The 22,906-nt window shown below is 45.9% G+C and overlaps 3 protein-coding genes across 3 annotated transcripts; 2 read left to right on the plus strand and 1 right to left on the minus strand.

Moving 5' to 3' along the window:
- Nucleotides 1–1,831: 1,831 nt before the first annotated feature.
- Nucleotides 1,832–9,598, plus strand: LOC131268914 (histone-lysine N-methyltransferase 2D-like). Its single transcript, XM_058271212.1, has 6 exons — nucleotides 1,832–2,151; nucleotides 2,282–3,292; nucleotides 3,720–3,723; nucleotides 3,826–4,886; nucleotides 4,962–5,238; nucleotides 5,439–9,598. Exons 1-6 carry the CDS (start codon nucleotides 1,832–1,834, stop codon nucleotides 6,342–6,344), a joined length of 3,579 nt encoding a protein of 1,192 aa, XP_058127195.1. The 3' UTR covers nucleotides 6,345–9,598.
- A 1,788-nt stretch (nucleotides 9,599–11,386) lies between these two features.
- Nucleotides 11,387–20,578, plus strand: LOC131268660 (protein white). Its single transcript, XM_058270899.1, has 5 exons — nucleotides 11,387–11,535; nucleotides 13,823–14,149; nucleotides 18,134–19,083; nucleotides 19,150–19,489; nucleotides 19,554–20,578. The coding sequence occupies exons 2-5, from the start codon at nucleotides 14,084–14,086 to the stop codon at nucleotides 20,298–20,300; spliced, it is 2,103 nt and encodes a 700-aa protein (XP_058126882.1). The 5' UTR covers nucleotides 11,387–11,535; nucleotides 13,823–14,083; the 3' UTR covers nucleotides 20,301–20,578.
- A 668-nt stretch (nucleotides 20,579–21,246) lies between these two features.
- On the minus strand, nucleotides 21,247–21,769 carry LOC131269233 (migration and invasion enhancer 1). Its single transcript, XM_058271576.1, has 2 exons — nucleotides 21,709–21,769; nucleotides 21,247–21,628 (listed from the first exon to the last, which is right to left on the minus strand). The coding sequence occupies exons 1-2, from the start codon at nucleotides 21,738–21,740 to the stop codon at nucleotides 21,367–21,369; spliced, it is 294 nt and encodes a 97-aa protein (XP_058127559.1). The 5' UTR covers nucleotides 21,741–21,769; the 3' UTR covers nucleotides 21,247–21,366.
- Nucleotides 21,770–22,906: the final 1,137 nt, after the last annotated feature.

Here is a 22,906-nt window from a genome sequence, read left to right on the forward strand (position 1 = left end):
AAAGGCCCGCATTTTGTCACTGAAGGGTCTTTGACATCTTCGGGATGGACGCATTGATCTAACATCTTGAACACCGGTTTCGGTGGGGGTAAAAACGAAGACATGCCAAACGCCGGTATCCGTTTCCGGCGAACCGGGCGTATTTGCTACCGAAGGACGTTCGGGGTTTTGGGCGTGTAACGGATTGCACAGTGGTTACTCTCCGGCCCCTCCTCGGTCGGTTGCAGTTGGCATTTAACCCTTCAAAAGTATCGGCTTTTAAAGATAGTGTGTAAGAAAGTAATTGTATTTTATTGTGCGTAAATTATGGTTCGAAACTAAGGAAAAATAATATACGTGGCGGCTTCAAAACCAGAACTACGGTTTATGGTGTTTGGTTCGTTTCCCAAATTAGTCGAACTCTCCTCTCCGTAGCGATGGGTGTGGTGGTGCGTGTGTGCGTGGGAGGGCCCGTCGCGCCGTGCCGCATCCTTTGACACACCTCCAACCAACTCCCCCATCTATCGCCCACCGGAACTCACCGGGCTCGGTAGGAACTCACGCGAATCCGAAGGCGGAAAAGGACATTTACTCGCGCGGAACTCGTTTGCTACCTGTTGCTTCACTTGTTTACTTCGACTCTTCTGGCGGTGGCGCTTGTGGAATGTCCTTCCTTGGGGGTTTTTTTTCTTTCGCTGTGATGTGGGCGCGTTACTGCTGTGTGTGTGTGTGTGGCTGTGAGATTTTCAGTCGGGATTGGCGGCTATTGTCGGAAAAATCGGACCCGCTGGGGGGCTGCTAGGGAACGCCGGTTTGCGGCGGTGAGGGGGGTGGGGTTGGGGATGATTTTTCGAGAATGCCTTCCCCGAACACGACCTTGAGCCTCGACCGGGTCCTTCTCCTTATGCCTGCTTGCTTAACTCATCGCAAACAACATTCATTTTGATATTTTATTTTATTTCACAGTGGGTTGCATACCTTTTATCGCATCCAAAATTGCACGACTGGAAAAAAACTCATTTCAGACTAGATAGTATTCACAAGTAAAATACATTTCGTTTTATGCGACTCCGCAATCGTAGTTCATGTGATCACTAAAGAAGGTAAAACAATTCCATAACAATTCCATCTGAGCCTTTTCTGCTTCGAGGATGAAGAATTTCTTTACAAAAGTAATATAGCATTAAAACTGCAAGAGCAGAAGAGCAGAAAATGTCGCTGGAAATATATTAAATCTATTTTGTTGATTTATTTTCTATGATACACGCAAAAACTTATACACCGGTATCGAAATGTTTTGGTTTTACAATTCTCCTTTATGGCACTGAGGAATTTGTTGATGGTACTACTTGATGTTCAAAAGCACGAAAAACAAATACCCTTCACGTAGCAAAGCATTATAATTATTAAGACTAATTTTTTTATTTTGTTTTTCTTACAGAAATCTGGTGTATCCTCCTAACAACCCAGGTGCAAAGTGCTCCCTTCTGCTCTGGTTGAGAACGTACCGGTACAACGGCGTGGTAGAGTGTTGGTGTGCTATTCATCCCATGCTGCACCTACGACGATAAATAGATAATAAATAGAAGTAAACCCCCACAAGCGCGCCTGGTGTGGGAAGTTGGTGCGTCGCAATTGGCTGGAATGGAATTGCCAGCGCAACGTTGGCGGTGCAATCATAAGGCGGCGATCCGCAGCTTCCGGGCGAATGCGCCCCGTGTCTAAGCAGACCGCCGACGCGAAGCGAGGTAGAGTGTTAGACAGAACACCTGCGTCGCTCAGCGCGGACAGAAGGGGAGAGAGAGAGCGGGCGGGTTCACCGAGCGAAGAGTCCACCCCAATCGAGCCGGGCATGCTGTCGGCGGTCGAGAGCTTGGGACCGTCGGTGCCGGGCCGGGTGGCCTACTCGCGGCACCATCACCAGCACCTACATCGCCATCAGTATATCCATGCTCACCCATACCAGCATCAGCAGCAGCAGCAGCAACAGCAACAGCAACAAGGGGTTCACCATCAACACCCGCCACATCCGATGCTGCCGCCGGGGATGGGCCTAGGTCAGATGCCTTTGCCCGGAGCTGTCGTGCTGTCCCCGCTGCTAGGCGCGCCCACCATGGCCCACACTATGACGCCGATAGCGAACGAATTCGCGCGTCCCTTCCCAAAGGAACGGTACGTTGGTCACATCCACAACCCGCCAGAGAAGTGGCGTGACCGTTCATTCGGTTTTTATCGTTCATTTTATAGAGTTGTTTTCGACGGAGCGTATTTTTGATTGTACATTTCTTCTCTCGTACCGTAGATATGAAGAAAACCGAGGCTTCGGAATACCGACGTCGTTGAGTGCCGAGCGTCGCTTGAAGTACGGCGATTCGCCGCCTACCGGCCCTGGTCCGCATCATTCGCCGCGTCCACCGTCGGCCACCCCGTCACCACCGCAGACCGGTCCGGTCAATTTGGCCGTCGGTAGCAATGGCCGATCGTCCCGTTCACCCGTGGACGACATCGACGGCGCAGGCGGTGGAAGGGCCGGCTACCCAGAGCAACTGCCGCGGGGACAGACTAGTCCCATCCAGGACGTGCTGGGCTCGCAGATCTCACCCGGAAGTCTGCACGTGCAGAGTCGCGCACTCCACGAACAGCAGCAGCAACAGCAAAAGGCGGCACACAATCTACAGCACTATCAGCAGCGGTTAAACGAATTCGAAGCTCAATACAAAGCACAGCAGCAAGCTCAGCAGCAAGCTCAGCAGCAAGCTCAGCAGCAAGCTCAGCTGCAAGCTCAGCAGCACCAGAGTGTATCGCCTACGCAGAGCAACGCGCAGAGTCGCGCACTCCACGAACAGCAGCAGCAAGCGCAAAAGGAGGCACACCGTCTACAGCAGTATCAGCAGCGGTTAAACGAATTCGAAGCTCAATATAAAGCACAGCAGCAAGCTCAGCAGCAAGCTCAGCAGCAAGCCCAGCAGCAAGCCCAGCAGCAAGCTCAGCAGCACCAGAGTGTATCGCCTACGCAGAGCAACGCGCAGAGTCGCGCACTCCACGAACAGCAGCAGCAAGCGCAAAAGGAGGCACACCGTCTACAGCAGTATCAGCAGCGGTTAAACGAATTCGAAGCCCAATACAAAGCACAGCAGCAAGCCCAGCGGCGCCAGAATGTATCGCCTCCGCAGAGTAAGGTCCCCGCCTGCATCGACGTCTGCAAGCGCTACACATTTCCCACTCCTCGGATGTCCTTCTTCCCATCGGCTCTCGATGTGCTCGGTACTGTCGGTGGTTATCCAACGCCCAACTACGATATTTATCCATACAGGTGAGTGTCAGTGTTTTGTCACACTTTCGTGAACCTCGATAACGACTTTCCGGAAACATGCTTTCTTACTTCATTACGGATTCCAAACCTGTTAAAATAAGAATCAAAAGCTAGCCACATAAGGCACATCATGGGATGTAAACTGTTCCTTTTGGAATTAAAAAGATTAAACAACTTTCTTCTTTCATCGGTATTGTCCCTTTTTTTTTAGAGAATATCGATATGCAATTCATTATACCCAGGAGCACTTCCAAAACAAAGAGCTTGGGGAATGGATTTATTTTTCAATGCTTGGTTGGTGTGATGTATCTTTTATGTATCTTGGATGCTGGTTCCATCCAAAGACGTCAATTTACAGTCCTTGTTTCATTTCCAGGGATCATTTTGATAAGCTTATATCTAATGGTTTTATTTACTATGTTTTTAGTCGGGTGCTTGGTAGACCAACGTATCGCCCGCTGGAACCGGCGACCTACACCGGAGCTCCAGGAGACAATGGACAGTTTTTGCCGCCACCACCACCAACACAACAGCAACAGCAGCAGCAGCAGCAAGTGGTGGCGACTTCGCACGCGGGCAATCTTTCCCCGAATGACGGTGTAGGTGGAGGTATGCTCTTGCCACCACCGAAACCAACCGCGACCAAAGCTGCCCCAGTTATGACGCTGCCATCGCCGCCCGGTGCCGGGCCGCTCAACTCTACCCAGCAGCCCACAGTGCCACCGATGCCGAACACGGTCGAGGCACTTATGGCGTACGCGGGGCTGACGGCCAATGGAGCCTTGGCTCACCACTACCCTCAGCAAGCAGCGCATCGGTTTCCGGGTGGCCTCCCGGACGGGATGGCACGGGATGGTACAGTCATCGACGGTGACCCCCCGCCACCACCGGAACCACACCCACTCGGGGAGCTGGCGCGCATAATGGGTGAAAGGCAACAGCAAACCGCCCCGAAGCCGAACGAAACAAGCACCGAGACGTTAGCGATGGAGCGCAACAAGCGCACTGGCTCCACCTCGGCACCCCGTCGTGGCCGGCTGGGACATGTGGATCATTTCCATAGGCAAGCGCAGTCCGCCCTTGATATGGCGTGTACCGAGCTTGGTGGTATGGTGGCGACGACGGCGGCCTATCATGACCATGTGCTTCGCACCGGACGTTCACCGGAAATCGAAACAGGATCATTCAGCGTGCCAACAAACCTTTCCGTGAACACCGGAGCGGCAGCTGGGAGTGATGCTGGGGAACGCAAGAGAGGCCAGATGTCACCGGCTGCCGCCGGGTACGAGTATGTCCAGCAGCAACTGCAGAAGCAGCAGCAACTGCGGCAGCAGCAACAGCAGCAGCAGCAGCAGCAACAGCAGCAGCAGCAGCAGCAACAGCAACAGCTGCAGCAGCAGCAACAAGAGTTTAAAGTTCCTTGCGGTAAGGAGGGCCCGATGAAACATCGCGCCTTCGCCACTCGCACCTCACCCGGCGAGCCGTCGCGCACGGCACCAAACGGGTCCGCTGGCTTGGTTAGCGCTTCCCAGCCGCATTATATCGATCCGCCGTTCACCTTCGGGAATGATGGAGGCCCTTGTCTCACACTGCAGTAAGTAGTGTACTTCTACCTTGTTGTTTATACGTACTTCTACCAATTTTCTACGTACCTTTTACCTTGTTGTAGGCTAGCCGATCCCATACCGGTGGAAGATCCGGAAAGGAACAGCTCGTTCATCGGCGGTGCGATGGTCGAGTTCGACAATGGCGATCGGAAGCGCATCGAGGACATTCGTGCAGAGGATTTGATCAGCACGGCTGAACGCTCGTCCGATCTGCGAATGACCGAAGCGGTCACTTGTGCCATTACACCCCGATTCGTCCCGGATGGACCCGATCATATCATCGGGCCGAATCTGGCGCTGTTGCTGGTATCGTTCACCTACGACAACGAGCAACTACAGGTCTGTTATTTGCCCCTCGCCACTCGTTAGCACTGCATTTATGTTTGCATTTGTTATTCAACCTTGCTATAGTCGAACGACAGGTTTTTATCGGTACAGCATGTATTTGATGTAAACTAATCTTTGACTTATTTACATAATATGGCAATCACTTCTGTCAGCTGATCATTATTTTTATCTTTGCTTTTGCACTTCTTCAGAGCGAAATCGAGACGTCCATCGAGTATCCGTTTTTCGTCACGAACAAGGGCTGGGCGTCGTTCGATCCGGAGCGAACGTACCGCATGTACAACCTACGCTGCACCCAGCTGCAGGTTGGCGACGTCTTTTTGGCATTATTGCCACGCCACACGCCGCCGCCTCCACCAATGGTGTGCTACGACGTGCCGCCGGATGCCGGAGCGGAAAACGGCACAGCCGACAGCGATACGGAGCTCGATCCGGGTGGCTCCGAGTATCCGACACCGAGCGAGCTCGCCAACGCCGCCAGCCACCAGCACCAGCTGCGTTCGCCCGAACCCCAACCACCGATCGTCGCGCGGCAGCAACAGGAGCAGAAGAAGCCCCGCAAATCTCGTCCATCGAAGCAGAAGCAACCGGCGGGACTGCCGATACCACGAACACTTCCGCCGCTGCCGAAACCGGCACACCCGTACCCGCACGCAACGGGCAGACGGCAGCAGAAGCCGGAAGCGTTCATCACCATCGAGGATGATGAGCCCCCGACGCACGTGGTTACCAGAAACGGGGGTAACTGGCTGCGGATTACACCCTCCTCCCCAAGGCTCGTCCCAATAGTCGATGCTAATAACTGGGAATCGGCCGGAAAGCGTCGCCAGGAGCATCAGCTGCGGCGTCCCATCGCCAAGCGCAAACCAACATCAACCGCGGTCGGCCATCAGCAGCAGCCGCAGCCAAAGCAACCGGCTTTCCTAGATGCAGCAGGGCGTGAGCCGCGTACACTCAACATCTATCAGAGTCCGCCAACCAAATCGTGCCCAAGTCAGCAGCAGCAGCCACATTTTTCCACCCATGCCACCACCTCCAACGGTCATCTCGGCCAAATAGCCCACACCAATGGCGGCACGTACAGCGATTCCGAGTAGGTGGTTCGGCCTTGATGCAGGATCTTTTAAGGCCTTAGCACAAAAACAAAACAAATGAAAACCCAAACCGAAACAAAATAGCCAGTAGAATGCATGTAGAAAAGACATAAGCCTTGCACGTTACTCACGGAAAGTGAAGTTAAAGCCATCGAAGCGAAAAAGAGGCATGTTAATATAAGCGGAAATATCCTAAGAACAGAAAACGAATACAATACATAACAAAATACTGTTCAAACCCGTTTATCCAGTTCCAAATTGAAATTGAAATTGTCTGTCCCGGAAAAAAGATAAATTCACGATTAAATAATCACTTTGCTCAATAAATGATAAATTAAAGTTCACTCCTCGCACACAGAGGAGTTGAAATATTGGTTGCAACACAAGCAAGGATAAACCGGTTTGTACCGTATATGATCAGCAAGCGCCATTAAATCACCCAAGATTTCGAAAAAAACCTGTTCCGCGAAGAAGAACTTTATATGAATTAAGACGGACGTGGAAAGGGTACAACCATCGTCACTTTTCTTGGCGAAGCGGCAAACATATGAGAATGATGATAAGATGTTTCAATATACCATACAATGTGATGTCTAACACAGCTACCACGCAACAGGAAATGCTTCAAAGTGCCGATGTGTAGATGTTTAAATGTCAGATGGAAAGGACGACCCTATTCAAAGTGCAAATTCTTGTCCACTTGGGTCCGCGCTAGCCGAGCGGTAGCGCCGGTTAGAAAATCGGCCCATGAGCGCCGGGGCTCACCACCTCGACGGCGTGGGTTCGAATCCCAACCGAGACCGGACCTTCCCCTGTACGAGAGGACTGACTATCCACGTACAACAGGGAAACAAGTCTCGTAAGCCCTTAACGCGGGGGCAGGCATGACCAAGAGGTCGTTACGCCAAGAAGAAGAAGAAGAAGAAGAAGAAGAAGATTCTTGTCCACTTTAGCCCTAAACACTTTAGGTAAAAATTGTCTGCGAGAGATATTTGCAAGTTAAAATTTATTGCACTTAAAAAGGCCATAAACAAACGGAACAACTGTACCAGGAATCAAATTCTTTGTAGAAAATTTAAAACTATCTATCGAATCGATCGCTAAAGAATCAGGTTCGTGAGCCTCTGAATCTCGATTAGGTTGTTTGCAAAATTAGCTGTGGTGTGAGATGCATGTTGCTGCACGTGCTGTGCTGTGATAACGCTTACTAGATTGGATGTCTGCATCTATGTATTTGAACGGTACAAATCCCTAGCCCAAAAACAGCTTCCATGATAGGGGATGGTCCTTGAAAGAGCGGTGTAGCGACACAAACTAAAGCTGTGTAGAATTTAAAGCAAAGAAGTATGCACAAACGAGCTGCAATTTTAAAAATAACTTTGTGGGGACTTTCTCCAAAGGCGGCTCAAAACATACAAATGGTTCAACCCGCTTCTTTCAGCTGTGGTTGGATGATATTCTGAAAAAATGTCTTGTCTTAACAGATAGATTAGAATTTTTTTTAAAGTTCTCTTCCTTTGTCTCTCTGTATCTAAGGATAATGCGGAGTTAATCTCGAATTTATTTCCTTATTATCTTTCGTTTTCTTTTCTCAGTTTCGCTCGAATTTGATTGCAAAGCTCCGTTAAAAATTGAAATCTTTTTATATAAGGCTGTCTAGTTGCAAAAAACGCACAAAAAATATTTATATATAAGATATCTTGTATTTTTTTTTATTTCGCTCTACTTTTCAAACACATACCTAAATAAGGAAGAAACCAATTTAAAAGTTTATCCATAGCAACCGTGGTAAAACAGTTACATAGACTATTTAGCTTAGCGTTTATGAACTGCTCTACGAACTTAGCGATAACCGATAACATGGAACCGAACTGAACTTAGATAAGATGCGTCTTCAAGATGGGTTGGGAACGGACTCTCTGCAGACCACCATCTACATCTCCTACCATCCAATTATCCTAGTTTTGCAAATTTGCTTATTATCAACGTACAATGGACTACATGCCAAACACATATTAGAGGAGAAGGAATATGTTAGCGTTAAGGAAAGGAAGACGCTGGAAAAAGCACACACACACACACATTGCTGAACGAGGAACCATATTTAGCGTTATAGGTGCGCACATTTCTTTTTCGAATACAAAACAACTTAAAAATATAGAATAGATATCAAGATAGGTTAGCATGTCGCGCGATGGTGTTAGCAGCCAAAGTCCAGCCGACACTAAGTGCTATGCAAGACACTGAATTCAAAGGTTAAATAAATAATGTTTCCTGAAATAAAAGGAAAGCGCAAAATATGCACTTTTTGTAGAGGCACAAACAATTGCGATGTACCCGGATATGCAACGAACCCCTTTTCGAGGTGTTAGATTTGGAGAAACATAAAAGGGATAAGCGCAAGTAACTTCAACTGCACTCGACAGCATCAGGGACTAAACTAAAGATAGGTAGAGATGAGCGGGGGTTTTATAAGAATATTTTTTATGTTTTATTTCCTTGCGGCAACCGAAATCCGGTGAGAGAGCTACTACCTTCTTGGTGCAGAGGAAAGTAAACTAAAAAAGAAACAATTACTGCAGGTCCAAAGCCTACCGCCACCACCACCACAGCCTGCCAAAGGAATTATCATACTTCACAGCGAAAATAAAAAAACTTGATAGAGAGTATACAGTATAGTTTATATAAAAAAGACGAAGGTTTCCGTCAGTGCCGAGAGCTAACACTCGTATATATATATTATATATATATATGATATATACGTATAGCTGTTTAAACATTACGAAAATGATATATGATGAACTATAAACTACTTATAAAGAATAAAAAGAAAAATATTTTTGGTAGAAAAGGGGTTGCTCCAAGTGGGCAAGCCCCAAGCGTCCATCATACACATTGCCAATGTGTGTGAAAAATTGGATTTTGGAGCGAAAATTTTAAAAAATACAACGAGAACGAACGATAGAGAGAGGCCGTCAAGTAACGTTGATTGGATTCGGTCGTGAACCTCTGGATTGATACTTTACCTGAGCTTAAGCAGCAGCCACATGTTGCCGCCTACACAGTGTTTGGCGTCGGTCAGACAAAACACCGTCGGCCTATCTCCGCCGAATCCATCGAATGCTCGACCAACTGGGAGTCGAACGGTCTCGACATGTACTAGTTGCTGTGCAATGTGACGCAAGCGAAAAGAATTTATATGAACGACACATATTCAATGTCATATAAAAAAAACGACAAAATAAAGCACAAAACACATCGGGAACGACATCATCGTTCACCGGCGTTTAGCCCGGCCGGCCGTCAATAAATCGGGAACCACAGCATCCGAAAAATGAAAGGTTTGGAGTTCGCATGCATTCCAAAATAGGGAACCATTTTTAACCGTTTACATTATATGACGTATTTGATATTAAACTTCTATAAACCGTGCTCAATCACCCAGATTTATTATAGAAGCTTGCAGCTTGCTGAAAAACATTAGAATGGATTAACTTTATTATATTTAACGACGTTGAGGGAACGTATCATTTAACAGATTTTACTACATGGTGTTTTGGCACATATTGGGAATGTTATATTGTAGCTTGGCAATGGTACAGGCAAAATTTGCCTCAGCGAAATGTTCAAGCCTGCTATAAGTAATAGAAGCATTCTTCACTATTGAGTTAAAGAGGTTTTGATAGCGCGCGGCATACTTTTAATAGATCGACGATAAGCACTAACGTTTGTAATCTTATTCTGGTAAACATAATAATTCCGGTCGATAATTCAATAGCTTTTCACGGACATCGCATATCAAAAACTTGGCACAAATGATGTGCTCGCAGTAGCAACCCATAAATAAAAAAATAAAACCAAAGTATGGAAGGAACTCGTTCAACCAGATAGTCCGTTGCAGAAATTGATCGGCATCAGTAAGGCGTCACCGTGCTTCGGATTATCAAAATTGAGGAAATGTTTCAATTTCTGAGACCATCCGCTCGGTTCTTATTTGAAATCAGTTCGAAATGTTCGGGGATTTTGATGGAACGTCTTTTTTTTAGCATGGTAGCAGTTTTTACCTACCAATTAATGCGTATAACTTTGGCTAATGACCTGGCGGATGTGTAAATATCTAATTACCCGATTACAAAAGCTCTATGTCGTGATGTTGGTTGATATGTTTGATTGAAACTGAGATTTCAGTCTTGCGCAATTTTATCTTGTATGTGGAGCTTTCATGTTCATAATGAACTCTATTTTATTTCTTCTCAATTTCATATAGTAAGATTTCAGCAATATATACATTTCTAGTTTATTTCGTTCAAGACACAAATGTAGTAAGTGGAGCTTTATGCTCCGATTTACCCTACCTACACATCTAGTCTCCCTCATTAGACAATGTAGGGGAACGAAACCCTTGAAGTCTATATGTTGATACCAACCTCACGTTCTTCAGGATTTTTTAACGGAAATAAAATGTATTTTTTACGTATCATATAGGATCCTAGTAAAATTAAGATGTCAGGTGTAGTATGTAAATAAATTAAATGACCAAATTCGATAAAACAAATCGTGTCTTATCGCAAATGTCTGTTAATAATGTTTTTTTGAATTATCAAAACATAATAACTTCACTCCGATCGTGAAATGATGTAAACTGAGGATCCAACTACCGATATTCGAAAGTGTAGAAAGTTTTAGTTGAATAAGAAAGAATTGAGATAAAGGAAGAACTGTGTGGATGACCTGATTCCCCCGTTTCAAAAGAAACGATCATAAACTAGTACGTGGTTTTTGTATTAAATTTGAATTTTTGCAATCCAAAATTAGTTCCTTTTCCTGCAATAATAAATTCACTTTGAGCGATTGACACGAAAATTATTTTCTACCTACATTTGCCTTTAAGAGTTAGGACGGACGTAATACTATACTGCTGTATGCGTGAGCTTCTGTACTGTTCCTTTTACGTTATCTGGCCTCCGTCATCACACAAACAGCCCATGCTGTCGATCTATCGATCCCATGCTCAGTTTCCTTCCCGGCGCTCGGGCAATCTGCGTTCAGTTTTGAATAGATCGTTGGCAGGAGTGGTAGTGTGTACTGACCGCAGGAGCCGTGTGTATCGCAAAAGCCTGTCCTTCGACGAACTCCTTTCGCGCGTTTGACGAACCGAGAACGAATTAGTCTAAGTAGCCTGCGACCCTCGAGTGTAAGTGCGTGAAAGAGTGGATCACATTAAAAACTAGATTGATTTAATGTTGTGTAAGGGTTTATCAAAAGCATATAATATAATTACATCTAAATAGTACAGTTCTGAAGCGAACGTTATACCGAACATGTGAGTGTATTCGAGTGCAAGCACTCCAACATATCAAAGACTCGACAAAAGAAAAAAAATCTTTCGTCTACCAAAGCATTTTACGCATCGGAAAATTTTGTTAAAGTGCAGAACCATTGTAAAAAACACTACGACATATAGATTACACGATGCGGGAGACCCGTCCAGCTTCAAGGATATGAGGAACATTGAACATGTCCTCGGAAACTGTGCTTAGAAAACGTCATCCAATCAAACGATCGATTGAAATCATTTCATCTTCCACCATGATTGTTGGTACCGTAGGCGATACAACTCAACCAATCAACCTGCAAGTGAAGCAAAGAGAGAAAGAGGATGTCGAGAGATAATTAAAAATGTCTACGATCCGATGACTTCGAGAAAAAAAAGAAAGTAGAAACTAGGACTAAAAAGTAGACAAAATCAGTATCGCATGCTCTTATCGCGAAATGTTTGGTTCTTCATTTTTTTTAATAGGCAGTTAACAAAATAAATTAGAAAAAAACCATTGAAATTTTTTCCCGATCGCATAACCTTTTTGCCAGGGATTACAAAATTCCGGAGAGTATTATGAAATTGATTGCAAGGCATGCAATAAGTACTGTTAAGGTAAATGTGAATGGTTTTATGGTAGAAAAATGTTCCCCCTACATAAAGAAATCGAAGCCTGAACGCCAGAATCTGTCGAACTGTGCTTTAACAAGTCGTTAAGGCTATTTAGAGGTTCTGAGTGAAAACATGTCGCTTTTGTAAAAATGAACCTTACTCCATTTTCTACCCAGGTAGTTGCGTTCAAACAAACAAAGTTGTAAGCTCTTGCAGGCGCGACAAGAGATTGCATGTTCAAGGCTTCCCTAGCTTCAGAGAATATTTAGTTACACAATTTATACAATAATCGTGACGCGTCAATACACAATAAGGTTACACCCCAACTTTACTTCAAATTCAAAGGAAATTTTATTTCTTAGGTCTCTTGAAGGTGTACGCTTCTAAGCTTCTCGGTCTTAACGATGTTTTCCTCCAGTGTGTAAATTTTAGTAAAAGTGGTCCAATAATAGGTTCATTAATGCAAAATGCTTCCAACAACGTAAAAGAATACATGGTATAGTTGTTTTCTATATTGTACAACTTTTCAAACGAATGAAAACACCAAACGTCTCTGTTCACAAACTGTTCAATTTCACTTTTCTTCGTCAATTCGCGCATTGGAATGTCAATTGAAGCAGTGCAGACATCGTGTTATTTGACTTATGTTTTTGCTGTCGTTTTGGATTCGATTACAGTAGCGTACCAACACGGATTTCATAAAACGTAAAAGCAGAGAGTTAATTACAAAAAACGAAGACCACGACAAAACTAATCGGAACTCGAGTTCGAATTAAATGCAGCTTCAATCGCAAATGAAGCGAACACTAAAAAAACAAACCTTTTTTTAAGGCTTGGTTAGAAGTAAGTTAATGCTGATTGTGAAACAAAGTTGTAAGAAGAGTGCTGTCATGTTGGGCGGGCATGATGAAGCGGTGGATTGTTAAAAGGAATAGAATGTTGACCACGCGAACGGGCGCAAGAAATGAGGTCTTGGTTTTTTTCAATTAATCATTAATTTACGATCATCTTGAATTAAGAAAAATAGAACAAAACTTTTGCGATTGAACGTGCAATAGAGATTGAGACAAGTGCGATTATTTAAAGTAAAAATGATCGGAACAACGTGAAAAGCGCTGTGAATTAATGATAAAATGAAGCCATATACCAAATGCAGGGAATCCGTAGTACCAATGGCCATGTTCTCTTCATTGTCAAAACCAGCGTGGCAGAACATTTTTGATGTTGAGGTAGAGTTCAAATCAAACTGTAAACAACATGTGACTCAAGCTGATGGGCGCGCTTGGATCGAAATAAACTAGAATCAAGCCTTTGGATTTTTAACAAGGTTAATGAGCCGACCAGAAAACACTCGGAAAGCACTGAGGGTGATAACGGACCTGGGCTATAGCGAGCGCACATAAGAGGAATCGCGCAAAGAAATACACAAGAGTCTGGGTGGTCAGGGCCTGAAGAAGTGAAGATGGGAATGAATCTACACTTGTTTCATGATGGTATAAGCCGCTACTGTAGCACAGTGCAATAACAAATGTTGTGTGTCTTTTACTTCCAGTGTTGAATTGCAGCCGGATCGGTTCGAACAATCTATTGCAGAAAACGCAACGGTTTGAGACGCACAGCCTCTAGTTCAGAGCTGCAGGGAACAGTGCAGAAGCAACAACATATTTCCAACAGAAGATTCGTTCACCTCTGCGGTTCATAACCGAAGCGCTACAAGGTTAAAAAGCGACTTGTAGCTCCGTGGCAAACGAGTCAGTCATCGTGGAAATCATATCTTACGTTAAGACAGCCGGAATCAAGCAGCAATAATACCATGACAATCAATACCGATGACCAGTACGGGGATGGAGAGAATAAATCCACTATCAGCTCCAGTCGGGTAAGTCCGAGGTTCACAAGCATTCTCGTTTTGATAGCAGCAGGTAAAATATGTCCGGTTCGAAATTGAGAAGTGGATTGATGTAACTTACAAACCGCATGCTGTAAAATGTATTGGATGTTACTGATCCCCAAGAAGTATTATGAAGTCATAATAATAGTTGTTGGAGTTAAGGAGAAAATTTAGCATACGGTGAAATTGTAGTCTGAATATATGGATGAATTTCAGAAATGAAATTGAACAAACCATGTAAAACAATACCGTAAATCCGTACCAGAGTGAGGCATTCGTTTATTTCCTAACTACATTCTTAGTAAAACCCATTAGTCAGATCGTTTCCGGTAGTTTTCTGAGGTACATCCGTTTTTTTTTATAAACTAAACTAGCGCAGGAAGGCTCAAGCACCCTCCGACTTGTTGTTCGACCGACTTTCGTTTTCGCTGCCATACCGATGCGTCGGTTTCCAAGCGGTACGGTGTGCGTTGAGGCATAACGAAGCCCAACAACACCGGCAAACCGAAGATGTCACGCGTATCGGGCTGTTATAGTTTCGACCGGGGGAGGGTAGCGTTACAGCGCCTACTTTGAATGTGCTATTAACAGGTCATGTAAGTTGCTGTATTTGAAATGAACTAAAATTTAAGTAGGGGAGTACTGGCTTTTTTCGAAATTCTGACGAACAGGATAATAAATAACGTTCAGTCAGTTGGGCAATTACAGAACCAGAATCACTTTTCGTGACTGTGTGTCAAACGGAGTGGCTGTAGTTGTACAGTTTGCAAAAATAGTTTTATCTCACCTATTCGAGTGGTATTCCGTGTTAGGAATAACCACAGCAGAGGATCGTACCACTTTGATAGATGACACCTTGTCCTAAACTCACAACTCGACTGTTCTAGTCTTGTACGTTAGGGTAGGTTAGCGCTCTGGCACATACAAAGCGAAGAATGATAGCGATGCAGTCCCAGTAGCCCGTAAGGTCAAAAGTGTACTCAGTCGTTGTTTTGAACTCTGATTACAGGCACCACTGTTGGGTTGGATTCTTCTTGGTCGAGTAAGGAACAAATAAACATATTTTGATGCGAACGTATTCGTGTGAGAATATTGTTTCCAAACTCTTGACCAACAATCAAAATGGTTTACCTTTCATTTGTGCATATGTACGTTGTTTTTCATCAGCTCCCAAAGGAGTGGTTGTAATGATGCATGGTAGCCAACGCAATTTGATAGAAACATGTTCGTGAGTTGGCAATGGCTTAAGAATTATTTGAAAAACTCCAGCACTGGGACTTACCAATCTCTTAAGAAACTGATAAGCGTTCGTGGTTGGCGCTAGATTTAATCAGTTGGGACACACGCATGAACATCTTCCACTGATTTTCCAGAGACGAATGGAGGAAAAGATAATGAGCAAACGACGGTTATCGATTGGATTCATTCCGCCACTGTAACATTTCGTATGCGGCAATGGTGCGGTGACTTCATAGACAGGAAGCAGTACAGTAATCCCCCCAAACGGCGTGAACGGCCGCATCGATGTCCAGTTCCGACGACCCCGGACAAAGCTGATCGAGTGAGCTAACACACGCAGACGGCGTAGGGGGACAGCCACCAGACAGAAAACATCGTCATGAAAGTGGAAACTCCGGTTAGGCGAATTCACACCCCAAGCGACGGAAGGCACCTATGCTAGGAAGGCACACAGCGGTGAAACACGGTGCCGGCGTAGTTCTTGCAGCCCGATAGAGTTTGTATGTTTTCCTTTGCGGACGGGTCCAGCCGGTGTAGGTTTTCCCACACTGCCGCCTCGCTGCCAGCGGCCTCAAACCCGATTTCGTTGCCGACAAAGACAACCATGTTAAACCAATAGAGATTCTGGTCGTGGTTGGTGTTGAGTTTGAGTTGACATGAGAGCATGTGCTTCGCTGCGTATGTTTTGGGCTTTCCTGTTAGCTTCACTGTACCATTTTTGCTCACAGTGGTTTGCGTTTAAGACAAGACGTTTCTTTCAAACCGGTACGTGGATAGTCTATCGACGAACGGACCAAGTAAAAAACAAATTTGTTTAATTAAGTCGTATGCTACCAGGGCATTCGCGAATCATTTCGCCGACTGCACCTGGCAGCATTAATGTAAAGCCACCCGGTGGGACGAGAAGCACCCGGAGTAGTATTGAACGAAAACCGCAATGTGCTGCCCTCTTATTTGCTTGCTGCCCGCTCGGAATGCTGGTGGAATGCACCGCTTATTTTTTTTTTGTGGTTTCCACCCAAACCAATGCCATATTTTTGCAACGTTTGTCGTTGCTGATTTTGTTGTGGTTGTTTTACTTTTTTTTTTTTTGCTAAAGCATATCAAATTTACCGAACAAGTGCAGCATTCGAAGGACTACTGGAAATGTCTGTAGGTCAAGACGACTGGTTCGGGCTATTGGTTCGGGGTGACTAAAGTGAACCATTTTAAAACTCTTAAAGTGACTGTTATTACATATTCCAGAGATCCATTATATTTAAAAGTTTGGTTAAAGTTAGAGAAACTGGTAATGTTTCGGTAGCGTCATGCTTTATAAAAAAGAAAAGATCACTTTCCTTCAGCGAGGATCGAAAATTGAATATTTTTTAGATGAGTCAGGCTAGCGATTGGAAGATCGAGACTCGCTGTCTAGGTGATTGCCAGCATAATGAGCTACCAAATTGCAAGCTCGGCAAAGCAATGCTCGTAGAAAAATCAACCTCGTTTCCTTTTTTTCTCATTACTCGTTTTCCGTACGGATGAAATGCTTTTATACGGTAGATTGTTATCAATTTATTGTAACATACTGTGTACTGTAGAATATTCCTTTTTCTTTTATTACAAAAAAAGTAAATTAACGAAACACATTGCCGAAAATCTTAATTACATTCGAAAGTATACAAGAAAAATAATACACTTTTCACACTCGATTAACTAACGCATTAAAATGAAAATAAAAGAAGTACACAGACGACGAGGAAAGTGTAAAGTTTTGATGGGGGAAGATAGATTAGCGGTTTCAAGCATACATTCCAATGGAATTCTCATCTTCTCTGGTGAGGTTTGTCATTGAGTTCCTTTTCTTTTCGATTGATTTAAGGTTTCAAAGGGGGGGAAGCAGTGAACATGTGAACACTCGTTCTTCGGCCGAAGTTACGATGGTTTGGAAAAAAAACCATCAAGCAGTCACTATCGGCAGGCTAAAGCAGGAAGTCCTGCTGCCAAGGGAACGTTAGCTGTTCATTATTATGCACAGCCATTAATTAGACTACAGCAGTAAAAAAGGTTCTAAAAGATTAAAGAGAGCCTTTTTTTCCCTCTCGCTGGCTCCTCATTCATTACCTTATCGGGCGCGTTATATGACAACCGTTCGACTCGGCGTGAATCAAATGCAACCAAGCCGTAGCGGTTGCCCAACGTTGCCCAAATAGCTCCCGAAGGAACCCGACGAAAAACACTCTGCGCTCGTACGATCGAATGTAATGGTAGATCTTTCTATGTTTTTCTCTTTCTCTGTCTGCACACGTGTCGTGACTGGCTTGGCTGGGTTGATCCTTTTCGACTATTTCGTGTCCAACTCCGCCTGTCCCCGGGGTGGGGGCCAACTCGCTTGGAGGCAGCGCGAGATCTACGAGTGCACGTGGAGGTTGAGCTGCGAGTCGACAAATTATTACTTTCCTGTCACCTCATACGTAATTGTGACGCGTGCCGTACTCTGGCAGCTGGGGGGGGGGAGGAAAACCCCAAACCTGTCCCTATTTGCTACTTCCGATTCCCCTTTCCTGTGCCACGCTTGAGCCTTACTTTGTCACGCTCAACCAGTTCGTACTAGCCCGCATCCTGGCTCTTCCCTTTTCGAGGAGGAAAGGAGGACAAGGGAGTGGTTGACAGTGGCTCAATGATATTGTGCCGCGACTGGATTGCACTCGCGTTAACGGCAGATTCTTGCTTGCTTCTTCTACACCCATACAGCGCTACAGCACGAGCAGCTACCAGGACCAATCGTTGGAAGACGATGGCATCAACACAACGCTGACGAACGATAAGGCGACGCTGATACAGGTGTGGAAGCCGAAGAGCTACGGCTCGGTGAAAGGTCAGATACCGCAGCACGAGCGGCTCACGTACACCTGGAAGGAGATAGACGTGTTCGGCGAGGCGCCGACCGACACGAAATCGCGCGAGCCGTTCTGCAGCCGGCTGCGCCACTGCTTCACCTCGCGCCAGCGCCGGGACTTCAACCCGCGGAAGCACCTGCTGAAGAATGTGACCGGTGTCGCCCGGAGCGGCGAGCTGCTGGCCGTGATGGGCAGTTCCGGGGCGGGCAAGACGACGCTGCTGAACGCGCTCGCCTTCCGCTCGCCGCCGGGCGTGAAAATCTCGCCAATCGCCGTCCGTGCCCTCAACGGGGTGCCGGTGAACGCGGAGCAGCTGCGGGCGCGGTGTGCGTACGTGCAGCAGGACGATCTGTTCATCCCGTCGCTGACGACGCGCGAGCATCTGGTCTTCCAGGCCCTGCTGCGCATGGGACGGGACGTGCCGGCCAGCGTGAAACAGCACCGAGTGCAGGAGGTGCTGCAGGAGCTGTCGCTGGTCAAATGCGCCGACACCATCATCGGTGCGCCCGGCCGCATCAAGGGACTGTCGGGTGGGGAGCGCAAGCGGCTCGCGTTCGCCTCCGAAACGCTCACCGATCCACATCTGCTGCTGTGCGACGAACCGACGTCCGGATTGGACTCCTTCATGGCCCACAGTGTGCTGCAGGTGCTGAAGGGGATGGCGATGAAGGGCAAGACGATCATCCTCACCATTCACCAGCCGTCGTCGGAGCTGTACTGCCTGTTCGACAAGATACTGCTGGTGGCGGAGGGCCGGGTGGCGTTCCTCGGCTCGCCCTACCAATCGGCAGAGTTTTTCTCCCAGTAAGTTGTCCTGCCTCCGTCCATCCTTGGCGCATCCTTCGTTCAACAGCTTTCTCTCGCGCACAGACTCGGCATTCCGTGCCCACCGAACTACAATCCAGCGGACTTCTACGTACAGATGCTGGCGATCGCTCCGGCCAAGGAGGTTGAGTGCCGGGAAACGATCAAAAAGATCTGCGACTCGTTCGCGGTCAGCCCGATCGCACGCGACGTGCTCGAGACGGCTTCGGCGGTGTCGGGTAAGACGGGCTCCGATGAGCCGTACTTCCTGGGACCGGCTGAGGGCGTCGGTAGTACCGGCTACCGTTCGAGCTGGTGGACCCAGTTCTACTGCATTCTCTGGCGATCGTGGCTGAGCGTGCTGAAGGACCCGATGCTGGTTAAAGTGCGCCTGTTGCAGACGGCGGTAGGTGATACGGCATCATCGTGAGCAGTGGGTGACTTGTGACTCATGTTTGATCTTGTTTCAGATGGTGGCCACCCTCATCGGATCGATCTACTTTGGCCAGGTACTCGACCAGGACGGCGTGATGAACATCAACGGCTCGCTCTTCCTGTTCCTCACCAACATGACCTTCCAGAACGTGTTTGCCGTTATCAATGTGTTCTCCGCCGAGCTGCCAGTGTTCCTGCGAGAAAAGCGTTCCCGTCTGTATCGCGTCGATACCTACTTCCTCGGCAAGACGATCGCCGAGCTGCCGCTGTTCATTGCCGTCCCGTTCGTCTTTACCTCGATCACCTACCCGATGATCGGGCTGAAGGCGGGAGCCACCCACTACTTGACAACGCTCTTCATCGTGACGCTCGTTGCGAACGTGTCCACCTCCTTCGGCTACCTCATATCCTGCGCCAGCTCATCCATCTCGATGGCGCTCTCCGTTGGGCCACCGGTGGTCATTCCGTTCCTTATCTTCGGCGGTTTCTTTCTCAACTCCGCGTCGGTTCCGTCGTACTTCAAGTATCTGTCCTACCTCTCCTGGTTCCGGTACGCCAACGAGGCGCTGCTAATCAACCAGTGGAGCACGATTGTCGACGGTGATATCGCTTGCACCCGCGCCAACGTAACCTGCCCAAGGTCGGGTGAGATCATCCTCGAGACATTTAACTTCCGCGTAGAAGACTTCACGGTCGACATCATCTGCCTGTTCGCACTCATCGTACTCTTCCGTCTCGGTGCCTTGTTTTGCCTGTGGCTGCGCTCTCGCAGCAAGGAGTAAAATTAGGAATGATAGTGCACTGGCGCGAGGAAGCACCCCCCAAAAAGCCGCCCTCCCTCCACCCACCACGTATAAGCATTTTTTTTCAGTCGTTTATTATGTTTTGTATTTGTAAAATATGTGGCTTTTGTCTATTTTTGTTGGTCTATTGGCTCGTTCAACGCAATCGATTGCACGCCAACCAATATGTGCCTTTTTTATTAGGTTTTAAAAGCACCAAAGCTTCTACATAAACCCGTCATCCGATGGAAGACTATAAGCATGTAATAATCCTAGAATACAGCAACAACTAGTTACCGAACCAAACAGTTTTCGAGTAATTTTGTGTTTTGGTTTTCCTTATCACTCCCTTAAGCATTTCCCGATCCGGACATAGCATTTGAAGAGCAATAATCCTAAATTATAGAGTCTTGTACATCCAGCTCAGTTCGTTAACTGATTTCTATTAAAGTACAAGGTGTCATTATAACGGCGAACTGGACGTCTACCAAAATACTAGGATTCATCGCTGTGAATAAACGCAAAGCACTCACTACATTAAATACGAACGATCGTTGCAGCAGTTTTATCTTCACCTCGTTACCATTTAGTACCAATCACGCAGATCAAGATTACCAGGAGACGTTTTAAGAGTAGTGACAATTAACAATCAACATTGGTTGTACCATGATGTTGGATAATAAACATAAATATACACTTAAAATAAATTACCGACTGACTGCATTATTATTTCAATACAACAAGTTCTCACCGCGTTAAAAAGATTAACTACGACAGGGCATTTAAGACTTATAGAAATATTTAAATTTAGAGGGTAGGTTTTGCGAAGCTTTAGCTAGATATGTTACTTACCTGCGATAAAAGGTAACAGGTTTAATAAAACAGCAAATTAATTTCGCCACCCTCGTTCTGTTACGTTTGTGTTAGATTTCGTTTGGCTGTTTTGTATCAGTAAATATTTAATTTATTGTAAAAATTCAACTAACGGTAACAATTTCTACCTTACTATCTGGTAGGTACATGCATTTAATGCATTGTCGTTGCTTCAGTGCTATTGCATATCGTATTACTGTACTACGCAATCGGTGATTGGTTGCTGGGCAACAGTATGCACTGGACGACCTTCTTTGGCGTTCTGAACGTTTTTCACAACCTGCTCATAGTCTGGGAAAGCGAGCGAGCTAAGCTTCGAGTGCACCAATGTATCGTTTATCTGCACTTCAAACGAGCCCCGTCTTCCGGAACGGCAAACGACTTCCGCATCTGGTATTCGCTCACGAATGATGCTTGCGAGCTCTAGACACTGTGGCTTCGAATTGCAGATGTTACTATCGGGATATTGTGTAGAAATGGAAAAGTATAAATAGACTTAAAGATCCTTTAATGTAAGTTTTATCTTTTAACTCACCAATATTCAATTTCAACCAGTGTTTGCGGCATAACATTAATGTTTTCATTTTTCACTGTGTTTTCCATATTTGACAGCATAAAGCATAAGAAAAGACTCAAGCTGGGTCCACACGTGCGCGGTGCATCAGCCAGCAGCAATGTCAAAACGTCCATTGGCAAGCAATTTTTGATCGTAATTGCCAATAAAGGAAGGTAAAAGAAAACTTCGATCAGATTATTTGATCTCGTCTTTGAAGATTTCAATATGAATCCGATTGGATTATCGAAATATACTAAATATCATGATTTGACCATTCGGTGCATCTAGATGTGGACGTGCTTAACTTGGCACTTGGTTTTGGTCGTGTTTCTCAACAGGTAGCGTTGTTTTTATACAATTTCACAGGCAATCTTTTTTACTAACTATGACATACCAAAAAAACGTTGAGGTGCTAAAACAGATACGCCTAATTTAGGCGAGACAAAAGTGCGCGTCTAATATTCAAAAAAGGAATGAAGAAAACAGGAAAATTGTGTTTTTTGCTTTCCAAATGTCAGCCGTCGACACGTGCCATATCTTCTTCGTCTTCGTTTGTGTACGTGGATCAGTCAATCTGCTCATACCGGGGAGGGCCCGGTTTCGTTTGGGATTCGAACCCACGAGGCCGTATCCCTGAAGCCCTAATAAATTTCCAGGTATTTTTCGTCATAAACTTACCTGGCATATTGCATTGACCTTGCAGATGAGGCCACGGAATGAAAAACAGCCTTGTTAGTTTGACAGCTAGCATATATGTACAAACTGGCCAACTGGGAATTGACTGATCGCCTTGCCAGGTAGCAATTTCTTTAAAAAATAACTCAGTGGGAGTTTATTTTGCTTCCGAGAAAACTTTTTAACGCTTGCAAAAGATTTGTAAACAAATTGTCGTTGAATAGTATGCAAAAAAGCACGTATTTAACTCTACGTTCTGTTTGAAACGATTCACTTCCGTGGTGCCTTTGGGCAGGTTGTAGATTGTCGATTGGAAGTTGTGTGAACGAGGTATAAAGTAGCTCTTGCCTTCCAAAAACTGTTTCCAGTATGTTCGGTGAGGTTGCTTGGTGCTAGTGGAAGCGGACTGCGCATCACGACCCAACACACATGTGCGTAGCAACAGCATAAAAGCACTTGTGGCATAGAGCCGCCGTCGAAAGCTGCGTGTGCGTAAAGTGAA

The sequence above is a fragment of the Anopheles coustani genome, chromosome X (assembly GCF_943734705.1).
Source record: "Anopheles coustani chromosome X, idAnoCousDA_361_x.2, whole genome shotgun sequence".
Classification (NCBI taxonomy): domain Eukaryota; kingdom Metazoa; phylum Arthropoda; class Insecta; order Diptera; family Culicidae; genus Anopheles; species Anopheles coustani.

Coding starts and splice junctions, on each gene's coding strand:
- LOC131268914 (XM_058271212.1), top strand. CDS start 1,832: ATGCTGTCGGCGGTCGAGAGCTTGGGACCGTCGGTGCCGGGCCGGGTG. Junction 2,152..2,281: donor CGTCCCTTCCCAAAGGAACG/GTACGTTGGTCA, acceptor CTCGTACCGTAG/ATATGAAGAAAACCGAGGCT. Junction 5,239..5,438: donor ACGACAACGAGCAACTACAG/GTCTGTTATTTG, acceptor GCACTTCTTCAG/AGCGAAATCGAGACGTCCAT.
- LOC131268660 (XM_058270899.1), top strand. CDS start 14,084: ATGACAATCAATACCGATGACCAGTACGGGGATGGAGAGAATAAATCC. Junction 19,084..19,149: donor TCGGCAGAGTTTTTCTCCCA/GTAAGTTGTCCT, acceptor TCTCGCGCACAG/ACTCGGCATTCCGTGCCCAC. Junction 19,490..19,553: donor TGCGCCTGTTGCAGACGGCG/GTAGGTGATACG, acceptor ATCTTGTTTCAG/ATGGTGGCCACCCTCATCGG.
- LOC131269233 (XM_058271576.1), bottom strand. CDS start 21,740: ATGCCGCAAACACTGGTTGAAATTGAATATTG. Junction 21,629..21,708: donor CTGGTTGAAATTGAATATTG/GTGAGTTAAAAG, acceptor ATATCCCGATAG/TAACATCTGCAATTCGAAGC.